This window comes from Ursus arctos, unplaced genomic scaffold, assembly GCF_023065955.2.
Source record: "Ursus arctos isolate Adak ecotype North America unplaced genomic scaffold, UrsArc2.0 scaffold_18, whole genome shotgun sequence".
In the NCBI taxonomy this organism is placed as follows: Eukaryota; Metazoa; Chordata; class Mammalia; order Carnivora; family Ursidae; genus Ursus; species Ursus arctos.
In genome coordinates this window covers 26,070,975-26,087,485 of record NW_026622852.1, presented here as the reverse complement: position 1 = coordinate 26,087,485, position 16,511 = coordinate 26,070,975, and the positions used below count along the sequence as shown (strand labels likewise).

Genomic DNA, 16,511 nt, shown 5'->3' with positions numbered 1-16,511 from the left:
AGCTTGGGGATTCTCCTCTCTGAGAATCTAAGAAAGCCCAGAGTAAGTGAAATTTCTATGCATTTGCATCAAAAAGCAATAATTTACAGCATTTTCCCATGCTCATCATAAAGCAGAGGAAAAGCCCTCCTTCACTAGAGATTACCTCTCCTGGGCTCTCTCACCACCTTGCTCAGAAGACTTGGACAGGTCACTTCCTCTCTCTGGACCTAATATTTGTAAGCTCTGTTGCAGCCCTGACCTTCTCTCATTGAACAGCTAAGCACACTCCCACCTATTGCCTCTTTCAGTCACTTATCTCTTATACACATATGCTCTCCTATTATGTAGCTCGGAGTGATGGTATACCAGATGGCTGAGACTCTTCTCAAGAAAGCCTCCTGTCCTGCTTTTGTACTTTGCTGATAATAGAAGGGATAGCACATGGAAAAAGCCAATTGGTCCTCCCCTATGGCAGGGTTCATTCTCCTGGGACTCTCAGCCTACCCGAGGCTGGAGAAAATATTCTTTGTGCTCATCCTCCTGATGTACCTGGTGATCCTGCTGGGCAACGGCGTCCTCATCCTGGTGACCATTCTTGACTCCCGCCTGCACACGCCCATGTACTTCTTCCTGGGGAACCTCTCCTTCCTGGACATCTGCTACACAACCTCCTCAGTCCCCCTCATTCTTGACAGCTTCCTGACCCCCAGGAAAACCATCTCCTTCTCCGCCTGTGCCGTACAGATGTTTCTCTCCTTTGCCATGGCAGGGACAGAGTGTGTGCTCCTGAGCATGATGGCATTTGATCGCTATGTGGCCATCTGTAACCCCCTGAGGTACCCTGTGGTCATGAGCAAGGCTGCCTACGTGCCCATGGCTGTCAGCTCCTGGGCTATTGGTGGGACTGCTTCTGTGGTACACACATCCTTGACAATTCAGCTGCCTTTCTGTGGGGACAATGTCATCAACCACTTCACCTGTGAGATCCTGGCGCTCCTAAAGTTGGCCTGTACTGACATCACCATCAATGTCATCAGCATGGGGGTGACCAATGTGATCTTCCTGGGGGTCCCAGTTCTGTTCATCTCTGTCTCTTATGTGTTCATCATTGCCACCATCCTGAGGATCCCCTCAGCTGAGGGGAGGAGAAAGGCCTTCTCCACCTGCTCTGCTCACTTCACTGTGGTGGTCATCTTCTATGGGACCTTATTTTTCATGTATGGGAAGCCCAAGTCTAAGGATGCCCTGGGGGCAGACAAAGAAGACCTATCAGACAAGCTCATCCCCCTCTTCTATGGGGTGGTGACCCCCATGCTCAACCCCATCATCTACAGCCTCAGGAACAAGGATGTGAAGGCTGCTGTGAGGAACCTGGTGCCTCAGAAATGTTTCACCCACTGATGGAGGGCTCCTCTGTGGTTCTCAGCGTATGGGAAAAGGGACTTTTGATCATTATAGCTGCACAAGTGAAGTTATCCAGAATGCTCTCTTGCCCTTCAGTCCATTTTCAGGGAATGTTTAACTTTCAGAATATATCTTCTGAGTTTTAGTCATATACCTGAGAGTTTCGACAGATCCCGGACAATAAATCTCTAATTGAATACACAAAGACATTCTGAACACATGCTAGACCTGAGGAGAGAAGAACCATGACAGCACGCTGAATGGCCTGTGCTATGTCTAAGCTACACAGTCAGTACCCGGAGGAGAGAGGGCGCTCCCAGCACCGTGGCCATCCCTCTTGGATTCCCTAGGAGAGTCACAGGAACAAGGAGGAAGTGGAAATGTTCATTTTGGACTTTTTTATTAGATTCAGTTTGCCCAAAGTACTAAGAAGAGACAAAGACAAGTTCTCCACATAGAGAGCTTTTGGCTGGGAACAATCTATTCTGATACACTAAATTTCTTTTTAGCTATGAGAAAATTGAGGCTATTTTTTCTCAATGCACTTCACATTATGAAACATGCTAGTAAGTTAACTGCAAAAGGCGTATAGAGCTTGAATTTTATACTCATCACTTCTAGGAATTCCCACTAGAAAAGCTAGTATTTGGTGAGATAGTAACTCACATTCTGAAAAAAGAAAGGTGATAGAGAAATAGACAGACAGTCAGAGGCTAAATATATTTGAAGACTTTGGGGGCTAGCATTTGACACGTTTCTTTGTTCCAGGACTTCTCAATGTCTTTTGTATGTTACAGTACCCTGTGACTGTCCAAGACATGGAAACTCCGGAGCACTTCCTGAGACTCCGTAGCTCAGCAGGACAAAAACTGGGAAGCATTTCCTTCCCTATGACCTTGGGTGGGCTGCAAACCTTTCCCAGTCTATTTCTTCATATTTTACACCTAACCACTTGATTTTACACGAATTAGTTACTATAGATAAGTACTGTATAAATGGGAGCACAATGGAACAATTCGAAACTAGTAGTGGTGGTATCATGAATGCTGCACAGTGCTGTGCGCTGTATGGAACAGAGTAAGACGTGGTCCCTTTATAGAGCAATAGACACACAAGGTAAATGAGAGACTCAGAGATGTTAGCAGATGAATAGGAGCGTTTTTATGGCAAGTTCTAGGAAATGCTTTGATTATTGGCTGACTTATTTAAAAAGAGAATTTAGAAAGTGAGTCCAATTTTGAGAATAGATCTTGGGAGTTGGAAGGTTGTGCTTCAAGCGGTATTTACATTTTCTTATATTTATTAAGAATGAATTGCCAAGGATGCATATTTTGTTAATAAAATTTCACATCCTTATGTTAGTCCTGTTCCTGATTTCCACTTGGCACCAGCAGGGGAACAATCTTGCTGTTGCAAATACACAAATGACATCTAGTGGCCATTTAAACAAACTCCAGACACTTACGGGAGCCATTCAATATCCTTGTTAGAAGAGGCTGGGGGGGGGGGGGGTTCTTGTTCAACCCTATACAGGATGCATGCAGTTCCTCTCCAATGACCCTCCCCCTAATCAACTGGCATTTGCTTGGACACCTCCAGTGACAAAGAGTTCAAGACATCCAGATTCTAGCTTTTTTGTTTAGCTCTAGCAAATTCCTGCTCAAATGATGCTAACCTATATTCTCCAGTAACTTCTACCTGCCCTCCTAACTGGGCTTCGTGCCTCTACATGAGATGCACCCAAACTCTTTGCTTCTGTATGTGAAGATAGTTCTTCTAGATAGTTCCCCTCCAGCCCAAAGAGTCCCAGTCCTTTCTCCTGTGCAAAATTGCCCAGCTTTACCCAACTGTGTCTACAGCATCAGCGACAATGGAAAGAGTATGATAGTCTGAAAATACCTTGGCCATAAAAACGATGTTGCTAAGCTAATTGTATCTCCTCAGGGTAACTGCGGTCAGACTGGTAGAGAGAGTCATTTTGAACAAGCCACCTTGTTAGGCCATCCTCTGCTCCCTTGCTTTTCCTCTGAGTAATGGCAACCTTATCATTTTATATTATGGATGACATGATCCTAATGCAATTGTTAAGTTAATAATCACATCAGTTTTTTCTCTCAGAACAATGGCTACTTCTATTCCAGCCCTCCCGTCTCACATTCCGTGTATTTCAAAGTCAATCCCCTGTCTCCTGGCCCAAGCTTTCAAAATGAACAAGATGCAGCAACAGGAACAAGACGACAGAAGCCGGAGGAAACGGTTCTTTGACCCAGTTCATCAGTCTTTCTCAAAAATTATTGCTGCAGTATCATACAATATAGGAATCCATCCCCCAACTGAAAATAATCAGAATGAATAAACTTTGAAATATTATCAGTCTCTACCACAGTGACATTTGTTTCATGGGTGATTGCTGGACCATAGTTACTGGTTAACTGCATGACCAGGAATGCTTGGGAGAAGGGGTTTGATAATTTTTGGGGGGGAGTGATTACTTTGGGGGGATGTATTAGTTTCTAGAGGCTTAATTAGGTTAAGGGTTGATGAGGCTTGAGGAAAGGAAGACCACTGAGTATGTCTGGATCCACGGTGATTTTATTTTTGAGGTTGATTGAATTGATTGATAAGAATTTTGATAAGATGCATAACTCCTGTTTTAATATCAAAATAAAAGGAAAGGTTTCAGCTGTAAGTTTGCTCATTTTGAGAAGTAACCTTTTTGGTTTGCCAAATATTAAAACTTTGAAGGCAAAATGGGCTGCGCTGAGTTATTTTAAAAAGCTCAAGTATTCAATTCTCTCTCCAGTCTTTCCTTATACATTGTACATCAGTGTCAGTATTCATTCCATTTGAGGCCCGTCTGGTCTCTTAAAAAGCTAGCCACAAATAGCTCTCAATAGCACGTCTGGGCAGACACCAAAGAAGTAAATCCAATCGTAAGGAAAATGTAGTGGCTTGCCAATGTTTTTACCAGCGAGGAATTATAGGAATTTAGCCATAGAATTTGAAAACAAATTGAACTCTCTTTTTAGCCATTTTTTGTTTTTAGTACTGACCAAGACCCCGCTTGTTGTAACATGTCTTCCCAGGCGTGAATGCTTGCATTTGATCCAAGAATAAGAAATGATGGACTGTTACCCAGCAGCAGGGTGGGGTGGGATTCCTGGTACTTTTATTTTTTAAGCAAAGGAAAAAACAACTGAGCAGAAATGTGTTCTTTCAACAGCTTTTTGTGGAAACATAAAGAGACTAGTTTTTTTTTAATCCCTTATTGCAATAATTACAAATACGGTTACATGAAGCTAATGGGAATACTGTTTACATCAGTATAAGTTATCTGACCTAGATGTTGGCTCTTAGGGGCATCAACAAACAAGACATCCTCAGTTTATTAAATTTTTTTATCTTAATGAGTTCTGGGTTCAAATATTTTCTTTTTAAGTATAAACAGTTGCTTTTGCTAAAGCTAATTTGAAATTCTTGACCGTTGACTTGAGTATGCACAGAAAAGCTCAGTTTTGTTGGGAGAAGCTAGGAAATCCACTGTTGGAACTTAAAAACAGCTAATGTGTTGTAAGTCATTACATTTCATGGTGCAAATTTTTATAATGTAGAATAATATTTAAAATTATTTTAAACAAAACCTTGATGCTAGGCATCACAAAAGAAAAGTTCGTCTCATTTAAAAAGTATTCTAAACTGGCAATTCTCAAACCTTTTGTCCTGAAGATTAGCATAACTTAAGAGATGGATGATGTCTGACATCGGTAAGAACAGAGGGAAATAAATACTCTTATATTCCGTTGGTGCTAATGTAAAGTAGGTCATCTTTTTCAATATAATGCTACAAGTGGACGTCTGGCTGGCTCAGTCAGTAGAGCTTGCAACTCTTAATCTCTGGGTCATGAGTTCAAGCCCCACATTGGGTGTAGAGATTACTTAAAGTATAATGCTATAGTATTAGATAGACACACAGAACCAGGAGATTGAATAAAGAAAAGAAAATTTAACCATCTTCCAAGAAAGAAAACTAAGGGGCCTAGAAGTCCAAAGTCCTGTTTCACAAGTGGCATCCCCATGCCTTACTGTAGGGGTGCCAGATTTAGCAAATCAATATTCAGATGCCCAATTCAATTCAAATTTCAGATAAACAGTACTTTCATAAATATATATATAATATACATAAAAATACATACATTTAAAAGGCATATATTTTTAGTAGAAGTATATATACTTCTACTAAAAAGAGTTTCCAGTTTCCATTGATTATCCGAAATTGAAATTTTACTGGGCAAACTGTGTTTTATCTGGCAGCCCTAATTTAATATAAAACAATAAGAACAAAATGAGGAAAGTTTTACCTCAGTTTGCTGCTAGAAATCCTGTTCCCGTCTCTTATTTTGTCCCTTCCCCCAGGGAATGATTATTGCCAATATTCTGTCACAGGAATTGATCAGCTAGTTTCTTTATTTTCCAGACACTGTTGTCATTACACCTATAAAAAAAATACAGTGTATCTCTCAAAGGTAATGACATTTTTAACATAATATGCAATACCATCACCATGTATAAAATTTTTCAGTAATTTCTTAATACACTCAAATATCTACTCATTTCCAAATTTGGAATTTCCAATTGTCTCCTAATGTCCCAATCTTTTCTTTTTTTCTTACAGTTTCTTTGAATAAGGATCTAAACAATCCTCACATTGTACTTTGACCCTTTAAGTCTCAATTTCTTCATCTAACTGTGACCCCCTTATTACAGCCTGGATTTCAGGAAGGCAAGGCAGCAGAGATCATAACTGAACAAAAGCCGCAGTCTGAGGATGAGTCAAGTAGTCATCGCTCGGGATTTACAGTTCTTTTCCTTGGGTTCAAGTCACCCATTGCCATGTCCACAGTGTCCACTATAGCGGAGGGATCAGGAATGGATCCTCTTGGGGCACCTGGGTGGCTCAGTCATTAAGCGTCTGCCTTCGGCTCAGGGCATGATCCCGGAGTCCTGGGAGTCCTGGGATTGAGCCCCCATCAGGCTCCCCCACTGGGAGCCTGCTTCTTCCTCTCCCACTCCCCCTGCTTATGTTCCCTCTCTCGCTGGCTGTCTCTGTCAAATAAATAAATAAAATCTTAAAAAAAAAAAAAAGGAATGGATCCTCTGCCCCATTCAGGTTGCCTCTCCTCTGTGCCACAAAGGTCATGGTGACCTTTGTTCTCAACCCTTGCTGCTGCCCAGGTAGGTGCCCCTCTCTCAGTCTGCCTGGGAACCTCTTCCCTGGAGACTTCCTCCCCTTTACCAACGCCCAAGCTCTGTGGTGTTTTAACCTCCCTGCTCCCTCGCATCAGAGCCTTCCTTCATCCCCTGCATCTGATCCTGGTTATTGATCACTGGGTGCCATCTTGTTTTCTCTTGGATGGAGCCAGAGACAATTTGAAATGCATGAATATGAAGGAGGCTGACGCACAGCCTCAAGGTCAAGTATCCATGAGACATTCAGAGTTTTTTAGCACAGTCCAGGCTGTCTCTTAATTTGTCATGTATACATTTTTATGCCACAAAAGTCGCGGTCTCTTTCTTTCCTTCAGTTTGTGTCACTCCTGTTACCTAGCTTGGTGTGAGTCTCATACCAAAAGGGGAGTGGGTACATGATGGGTCCTACAAAAGAGGTAAGGAATGGGGAAATCCTGCCATATACAAATGGAGTTAGGTAGGACACATAGAATGTGCACAATAAATATTTGTTGGGTGGAACGGATGAACAAAATCAGCAAAAGGCACCAATCACAGTGCCTGACACATTGTGAATTTTCAATAAATACAACCATAAAATAAGTATTATTACTGGATGATCACTGAGGTCTCTCCCATCTTACCACCAAAGTTCTAAGGCATGAATGAGTCAGGATTGGGCCCACAACCAGCAGACACCGGAAGACCCACTTCCTTGGGTCCAGGACAGGGTGTTCAGAGGAGTTACTGCCTCTGTGGACTTCCCTTCCTCTTCAGTTACCTTCTCCCATTCACTCTGCACTAGTGGGGAAGGCAGGACATTGTCCCTAGAATCTTGGTGTAGCCACTTCACATTTCAAACTTTGAATGGCTCCTGGGATCAGCCCCTGTGCTGACATAATTGCTAAATCTTCACATCAACTCCAAAAGGGAGACAGGCTGGGTTCCTAGTCACATTTTATAGGTAAGAAACCTAAGGCTCAAAGAAAAAATAAATTTTTCCTGGCTCAAAGGGTAAGCCAGGACTCTGACCCAAATCCTTTATCTTCTGATTTCCAGGCCAATGGTAGTTCTTTCCATTTTCCCATTTCTTTGTGCTTTCAATCCAAATGATGATTTTTTTTTTTCAGAGTACAAATTAACACATGCCCGTTATAGGAAGTCTGGGCAAAATCAAAGCAGTATAAGAAGGAATCCCATCCGCTATGGTTAACCGCTCTAAAAAGTTTGAAGTAATTTCCCTCCGTTCTGTCATGTTAATACATAAATACTTTCACGTGACTGAGATTATATTGTATGTGCACATTTAAATCTTAGGATTCACTTAATTTTGTATCATAACTATCCCTACCATGTTACTAAAAACCCTTTGTTCACATCCTGTCAGTGCGAACAATCTTCCATTTTATGAATTTGCCACAGTTCTTGACTATGTCCCTAATTGACGGACAATTGTTTTTCCAATATTTTTCTTGTAAATAATGATGAAATAAACATCTTTGTTGAGAAAACTTTATCTACTTCTTTGATTATTTCCTTAGGACTAAGTCCCTGAAGAGGACTGCAGGTTTGGCAGGTGTCTGGACCATGGTGCTGTCACCAGCAGCTCGAGGAAGGTTCTCTCAAGTTGATACACCTGTCATTCAGAAGCAAAGTAACTTCTAACTTCTTTAAGTAAATTTAATAGAAAATTGTAATCTTTAACTTTTCAATATAGGCTTTGTATGTTTTGAAACATATTGGTCTCATGTCTGACAACTTCGGTAGATAGAGAATTTACTAAATATTCCATTTGAAGTGCAGTAAAGATATTATGAGATCATGCCAAATTTCTAAGTGCCATTAGAGTAAGTTAAAAAGACCCTGTTGTTAACTAAGCTGCCAGATAGCAGAGGTCCACAAGAATGGATCTATCCGCAACTTCACCAGCCGCAACCCATCCTCCAAAGTCCAGACTTGAATAACCACCTGCCTATTTGACATCTGTACTTGGATGTATAATAAACCCTCAGATCAAATAAATCCAAAATAGAACTCTCAGTTTCTCAGCACCGTTCTTCCAATTTGCTCCTTCCCCATTTTTCCCATCTAAGTAAATGGGGGCACCACCCCCTACCTAGTCACTCAGGCCAAGAACCTATGGATCGTCTTCATTTAGTCCATCCCTCACCCTCTACATCCCATGCAGCAGGGAGTCCTATTTGCCTCCTTCAAAATATATTGAAATTGGGCCCATTCTGTTGGTACACATGCTTCCCTGCAGGCCATTCCTCGTGTTTCAAAGCATGTATCTTCCCAGCTCAAAACCCTCCAATGGCGTCCTGTCGCACTTGGGAGTAAAATCCCAATTCCCACACAATCTGTGTCCTGTCCACCTCTTCAGCCTTGCCTCCAGCTGACATCCTTCCAAGCCCCTTTCTCACCATCAAACCTCCCAGTTCCTTTTTGCTACGAGACTTGGCACATGCTTCGTCCACACCGTCACCTGTGCTACCCTTCACATCCCTCAGGTCTCTGCATAAAGGGCATCTTTCTACATGCGGAAGATGGATGCCCTCCCACCCCCTACACCTTTATTCTTCCCCACGGCACGCATTACCACCCAACAAACAATCTCTTCATTTCTTTGTTTACGGACTATCTCCCACTGGAGTGTCCACTCCATGGGGGAATGGACTTCCTCTGCTGTGATTATTGCTAACACTCAGTACCCAGCACAGGGCACAGTATAGTCATTAACATGCTCAAATAAATATTTGTTGAATAAATGAATGAGGTAGAAGGTTTTCACTATGAAGAAGGTGCATTAGGGGCGCCTGGGTGGCTCAGTCGTTAAGCGTCTGTCTTCGGCTCAGGGCGTGATCCCAAAGTCCTGGGATGGAACCCTACATCGGGCTCCCTGCTCCGCGGGAAGCCTGCTTCTTCCTCTCCCACTCCCCCTGCTAGTGTTCCCTCTCTCACTGGCTGTCTCTCTGTCAAATAAATAAATAAATAAATAAATAAATAAAATCTTAAAAAAAAAAAAAGAACGTGCATTAGACTCACTTGAGCTTATGACAAAGAAGGACAAAGGAAAGGTCATTCTCTGCTCCCATTGGAAGAGCACTGTAAAGCGCAAACCACTAGGCGAACGGAGATTATTATTATTATATCAATGTGGCATCATGCTACATGCTGTGTGCTCTGTAAAAATGGACATGACATACTGTCACACGAGTAAAGACAGCAGCTGGCTGAGATGCTCACAAAAGGCTCTCGACCAAGAGAAAGTTTGTTGTAAGTAGACTAAATTTCTGAGAATACTGGAGAGTTAAAGAGAGCATTTAGGAAAGTAATCATTTCCATTTTAAGAACAGAACCTTGAAAATTAGTTTTGTTTTCAAATGCTAATAACAAATTAGTGTTTATCCCAAAGTAGTTATGTGTGGGAAAAGTGAATACTTTATTAATGAAGGTTAATCTACCTTAAAGCAAGTGGATCCCATTTCTGATTTCTGTATTTCCGCCCTGAAATTACCCAGCTGCGGGAAATAGACAAGAGTGTCATCTAGTGGTCACTTGCATGAACTACAGCTCCTTGAAAGGTCAAGTCAGAGACAGCTGTATCATATGGTCCATCTTGCCAGCAGTTACCAGATTTCCAGACTTCACACGTACAAGGATTTTTGTGGTTTTTTTATGGAGACTTATAAGGAGTTGTCAAGGTTTGGTTTTGTTGATTTAGCATGTTAAACAACAATAGCAAATACCACCTGCTATCTAAAAACAACAAAAAACCATTTTAACACCCCCCAAAATAGAAGGAACATAATCTCAGAATAAAGGAAATGTGCTTCAAGTTGCAGATATTTAGCTTGATAAAAAATGTACCACGCAATCTTTTCTTTCCTCAGCAGGAAAATGAGACCTGGAAAGCTTCACAGACAGGTACCAATGTAGAGACTGGTATTTGGGAACTCTGCTCACCCTCTGCCTAAACCCCCCCGGCCAGGAGAGGCACTCCCCTTGACCACCTCCTTCCAGCCCTGAGACGATTTCCTTGTAACTTAGGGCAGAATTGTCAGCATCTACCCAAGGGTGCTGGTTTGGGCCTGGGAGTCTCCAAGAAGCCCCTAAACCCTTCTTTATTCTGATGTGTGAAAGCGGCTCTCAGATCCCCAGCGTCCACCTCCCCTAATCTCTTCCCTGGTCTGAACCCCCTAGTTCTTCAGCCCATACTTATACTCCCAGCCTGCAGGGCAATAAAGTACATTCTATGCCTTCCAGGCCTCCAGTTGCTACAAAGTTAAGGTCATAGACATTTGTAAACAGATCCTGTAAGAATCAGAAGTCTAAATTCTTTTCCCAGGCTAACCAGCTCAGAGCAGTACAGAAGTTTTCTTAGGTATCCACCTTCCTGACAAACCGACAGCAAGTACCTCGGGGCAGCCACGGTCTCTTATATTACAAATTCTATCGTCCATACCTTTAGGTAAGATCTCCTCGCAGATGCCGTCTGAGTCACTGAGTAAGGCTGAGGTGTTTCACCGACTGCCTTCCATTACTGATCTTTCTTAGTCTCTTGCTAGGGGGCTGTGCTTTCAATGGGAAACAAATGGGTGAATATGCGCTTTCATTTGCTTCAGCTGCGAGTGATAGAAAGCTCATTCTCAACAATGGTTTAGATAAGATGATTTATTTCCCTTCTGTATCCGAGCCAAGAGGTGGGTGAGGTATGGTGCCCCCACAATATCAGAAACCTAGGCTCCTTCGACCTTGTTGTTCCATTCCAAGGTCAGTTTATGGTCCAGTGTGACTTGGGTAGCTCTAGCCATGACAGCCACGTTTTGGCCAGAGGGAAAGCGGAAAGACAAAGTACGGTGCTCTCTCTCTACCTCAGACATTCCCCAGAAGTTGTACTTCCGTTGGTCATTCCTAGATCCAACGGAGGCTACATTGTTGTCGCTTTTCTCACAATAAGGAAGAAGGGGGACACTGAGATTGGGGGACAACTGGCTGTGTTCACAGCTTGTATGACATGTGCTTAGGATCAGACACAAGGTCAAGTGATTCCTGATCCAACCCTGGGGGCCAGCCTCTCTGGAAAATCGCTAAACTTGACACCAAATTGTATAGGACTCCACAATTAAAATCCCCTAAAATAAAATCCATGACCAGTGGGCAAAATGGGGACCCACAAAAATGTATCCAGTGAAATCGTGATCAAACAAATGGGTTTTTTAACTCAGATCTTCTCGATTAGTGTTCCTATGCAAGAAATCCTTCCTGGCATTTCTCAGAAATGCTAGGTTTTTCCAAAGCCTGAATCCTAATTAAAATAAGTTGAGAGATCTAGAAACCTGGGCAAAGTTTTCTCCCATGAGAACTAAAACTTAACGATCGAGTGGGGGGATGGGCAAACTCAGTGAAGGGGAGTAAGAGGACAAACTTCCAGTTATAAAACAAATAAGCCACGGGGATGAAAAATACAGCACAGGGAATATAGTCAATAATATCACGATAACTGTGGTGACTGATGGTGACAACACTGTGGTGAGCATTTTGTAATGTAGATAATTGTGGAATCACTATGTTGTACACCTGAAACTAAGAAAATGTCAGCTATACTTCAATTTTTTAAAAAAGATTTACTTTATCAATTCAGGGACTGATTGTTGTATTATTTTATATTTTACTCTGAAAAAATAAAAATAAAAAATTTTTAGGATAGAAAAACAAAAAAACCAAACCAAACCAACCAAACAAAAAACCTAAACAATCAACATAGAGATGTCACTAGTTCAAAGGAATCCATGGATGTCAAATCAGAAGCGAGCATGGAGGACGCTGAAGCACACGCTGGAAAATTAAGGTGGACAGTTCCCGAATGAATCCCGTCGCCGTGTTAGGAGCAGTTGTGTGTGGGCGCTGGCTCGCAAGGGCTCCAGAGAGCAGCTGTGTGCGTCTCTCCCCAGCGCTCAGTGACATCACGTTGGGAGCGCGAAATTGACCATAGTGGGAATATTTTTACCTCCCTTCAGAAACCGGCAAATGCTACCTATCAGGGCTTTGATTTTTCTCCCAGGGTGTGGATTTACCAGCACACACTGGTTTTAAGTGTGTGTCTGTGGACTGGTCTGCTTCTAACAGTCAGTCGTTTTCACAAATAAAATAAATATTAATAACTTTATGCACATAGGATACTTATACAAGTCCTATGAGTGGTGTTAGAGAAAATAACAAATTTTGAGGCAAAATAAGTCCCTCTATTGGCAATTTCAACAAGTGATTCTGTGGAGTGTTATTAACCTTCCCGGTGGGTCTGAATGTTAATATGATTTGAAAACTTCCCAATAATGGTTGCTGGCATTTCCATGTGTTCAAGTATTTTCACTACAGCCTACAGTTCTTTGTTAATATTCAATAAAAGAGATGCAAAAAAAGTACGATGTGATTGTTTTTGCAGAACACTCCAACATGGAATCAGAAACTGCACGAAAATCGGAATTGGCAAGAGCAATATTGAATTCAACAGCAAAATCAAGACTAAGGCAAGCAGACAAAATTGTCATTAAAAAAGGAAATGAGGGGTGCCTGGGTGGTGCAGTTGGTTAAGCATCCTGCTCTTGATTTCGGTTCAGGTCATGATCTCTGGGTCATGGGATCGAGCCCCGCATCAGGCTCCCTGCTCAGCGCAGAATCTGCTTGGGTTTCTCCCCTCCTACCTCTGCCCCTCCCCCCTGTGCACGCACCTTTCCTCTCTCTCTCCCTCTCTCTCTCTCTCTCTCTCCCCCCCCAAATAAATAAATAAATCTTAAAAAAAAAAAAAGTAAATGAACTTCTCTGAAGCGACATGTACCCTTAATAATCAACTTGAAGATGTTTGGGACACACTCTCAATTCAAAAACATTAGTGTAAAATGAAAGAAAGTTTTCTACATCTGGAATGCTTGTTGCAAAGCAAGTATCAAAACTATCAGATGGACTAATTCATGCTTTGTGTTTTTAAAGTTCGTTTTGTAAATCATAACTTTTAAATATCAAATATTTACAGTGTTCTCTTTCCATTTTTAAGTGATTCTATTTGGCATTTCTTGTGTGTTACCATTCCCGTCCTTTTATCATTTTCTATATCCAGAGTCTGCATCAGGTAGAGATCAGTTTCACATGCTACTGAAATAATCTTGTCACAGTATATTGGTTCATGAGGATAATAATAATATAAAACCATATTATTTGCTGAAAACTTCTAAAACCTTTAGTATCATAAGATCAGAAAATTATTCACTGTTTATTATTATGGTCTCTCATTTAAAAGCATGTAAATAAATATTACGAAAGATGCAGAATGATTTACAATGTCAGGAATCTTGAGAAATCCTAGAAATTTCAATTTGTCGTTCCTGGCTGTTGATATTAGTATCAGTTGGAAATTTGGAAACATTACTCTGGATCACTGATTTTCAAACTTTTTAAAGCAGCCAACCTTTACTATCAAAGTCCACCTTGGAAACAGAAGATGCAAAAGATATAAAAGGAAGCTCTGGCTGAAGGAGACAGAATTAGGAGATGGGATTCTGTCCCCAACGTTGCAACGAAATTGCTGAGTGACTTGGGGCCTGTCACTTAAGTGTCTCTGTCTTGGTTTCCTCACTTGTAAATTGCAACTGATGATGCTTTACCGGCCCCCGCCCCCCGGTTTTTGCGGGAGGCAGCTGAGACAATGCTCAGAAGAGCTTTGCAAACTTGGGACACCTTGTAGAGGGTTAAGTGCCAGACAGATAAAGGACGTCCACACACCTGATACACTGTTGTAATGTGAGCCCGACAGGTAGAGCCAAGACGGGAACCCCAGAGTCCATCCATCCTAGCCTCTTTTCTAGATTCTCTGCCAGTGCCTGTCCCTTTTAAGAGCTGGAGCTTCAAGATGTAAATAAGACCTCAGGTTTAAAGTGGAGTCATTCTGCACCTAGTTGGGATCAGGCAGCAGAATGCAGAAAATTACACTCCTCACATGAAAGGGATGGATTATAAAAAGGGAAGTGTGAATTGTGTGCAAGTTGCAAGTTCACCAAAATGGGAGCTGGGAAGTTGCATTTCAGTCTGGAACTGCCATAAAATGTAGAGGAATATGTCAGTTCCCCTCCCCGAACTTCAGATCTTCAGAACTATTTCATCTGTAAGGAGCCAGGAAGGCCTGGATGACTCCACATTTCCACGAGGATTCATGCTGCCCCGTTCCCCAGCTGAGCTCACACAGAAACAGGAATCAATTTTGTTCGTCTGTGTCCGGAATGTTCTTGCTAAGTGGAGCTCTGGCCTTCCTCAGCCCGGAGAGCTCTTTTTGCAAATAACAGCTATTTTCTGAACAGTAGCAGTAAAGTTTGCTTTTCTTAACCTCTGCACAATCCTTAAAAAAAATATTATTGCATGTACTGAAAAGCAACACATGCTTGTTAAAATAAATTCAAGCAATGCAGAAGTACACAAAGTCAAAAGTACGTTTCCTCCTCCCTGCAAGCCTATCCCCCAGTGGTAACCATATCCTTCTAGACTTTCCATGTGTATATGTATGCATATACGCATAAGAGTAATTTAGGAGCTTTTTGTTTTTGCTTTTGTTTTCTTAAGGAGAAGGCGTGTTTATTTGCTCCCTCTACCCCGTTTCATGGGATCATTCTGTAACTTGCTATTTTTTCTCTATTTATAGTGGGCAGTTTCCAAGTCAGTACATTTTTGTAACGGTTATTATTCCATTTTGTGGATACACCATAATAATTCCAAGAGGGACACATATGTTTCCCTACTGGTGGATACTTTGATCTTTACATGTTTTTGCTATTCCAAATAATCCTCTAAAAAATAGTAATACTGTAGGGGCGCCTGGGTGGCTCAGTCGTTAAGCATCTGCCTTGGGCCCAGGGCGTGATCCCAGGGTCCTGGGATCGAGCCCTGCATCAGGATCCCTGCTCCGCTGGGAGCCTGCTTCTTCCTCTCCCACTCCCCCGGCTTGTGTTCCCTCTTTCACTGGCTGTCTCTTTCTCTGTCAAATAAATAAATAAAATCTTTTTAAAAATTTTTAAATAAATAAATAGTAATACTGTAAGAACAGCCTTGGACATACATGTTTACACACATGGGTGGGTATCTCCCTGTGTTGGGATTGCTGGAGACGCACATTGCCCAACACCTACACAGAGCCTGACAACCCACACTGTTACTCTTAGCCTATTCCCAGCAGCATCTGTAAAGTGTGATTTCTATCTCCACATCCCTCCCTGCAGGGCACTCCTATCCCTGAGCCCAACGACTTTCTTCAGCTCTTCAGATGCCATCTGACTCAGCCAGGACTGGGATTAACTGGAGGAGCAAGTCGTGGCCTAAGTCTTGGTGAGCAATGATGGTCAAGCCAAGGATGCTTTGCTGTTGTAACCACACACTCCGTGGCTTAAAACAACTCATGTATTATAACAAATCTGTTATAGATAACAGATGTCTTGTCCTACAGCTCTGGAGGTCAGCATCCAAACTCAGACCCCGTGGGCTCGTGTCGAGGGGTCGGCAGGGCTCGGTTCCTACCTGCAGGCTCTCGGAGAGATTCCATTTCCTCTCCAGCCTCTAGAGGCATTCCTTGGCTGATGGTCCCTTCTCTCTCCAAGTCTTTCTCCGACCTCTCTTGCTTCCCTCTTCCACATTTAAGGACCCTTTTGATTGTATTGGGCCCACCTGGATGATCCAGGATAACCTTATTTTGGGGCCATTTGGTTTTCCACTGTGATTCCATCCGCAAGAGTAATTCCCCTTTGGATGTAATAGGACATAGTCACGGGTCCTGGGGCTTAGGATGTGGACATCTTTGGGAGCCCATTATTATGCCTAGCACAGATACCAAGAGCCTGAAGTTGAGATCAAAGCCCATA

At 42.2% G+C, this 16,511-nt stretch overlaps 1 protein-coding gene across 1 annotated transcript; it reads left to right on the top strand.

Annotated features, from left to right (window-relative positions):
* Window positions 1–423: 423 nt before the first annotated feature.
* On the top strand, window positions 424–1,383 carry LOC125283263 (olfactory receptor 2S2-like). Its single transcript, XM_048223435.1, has one exon. It carries the CDS (start codon window positions 424–426, stop codon window positions 1,381–1,383), a length of 960 nt encoding a protein of 319 aa, XP_048079392.1.
* Window positions 1,384–16,511: the final 15,128 nt, after the last annotated feature.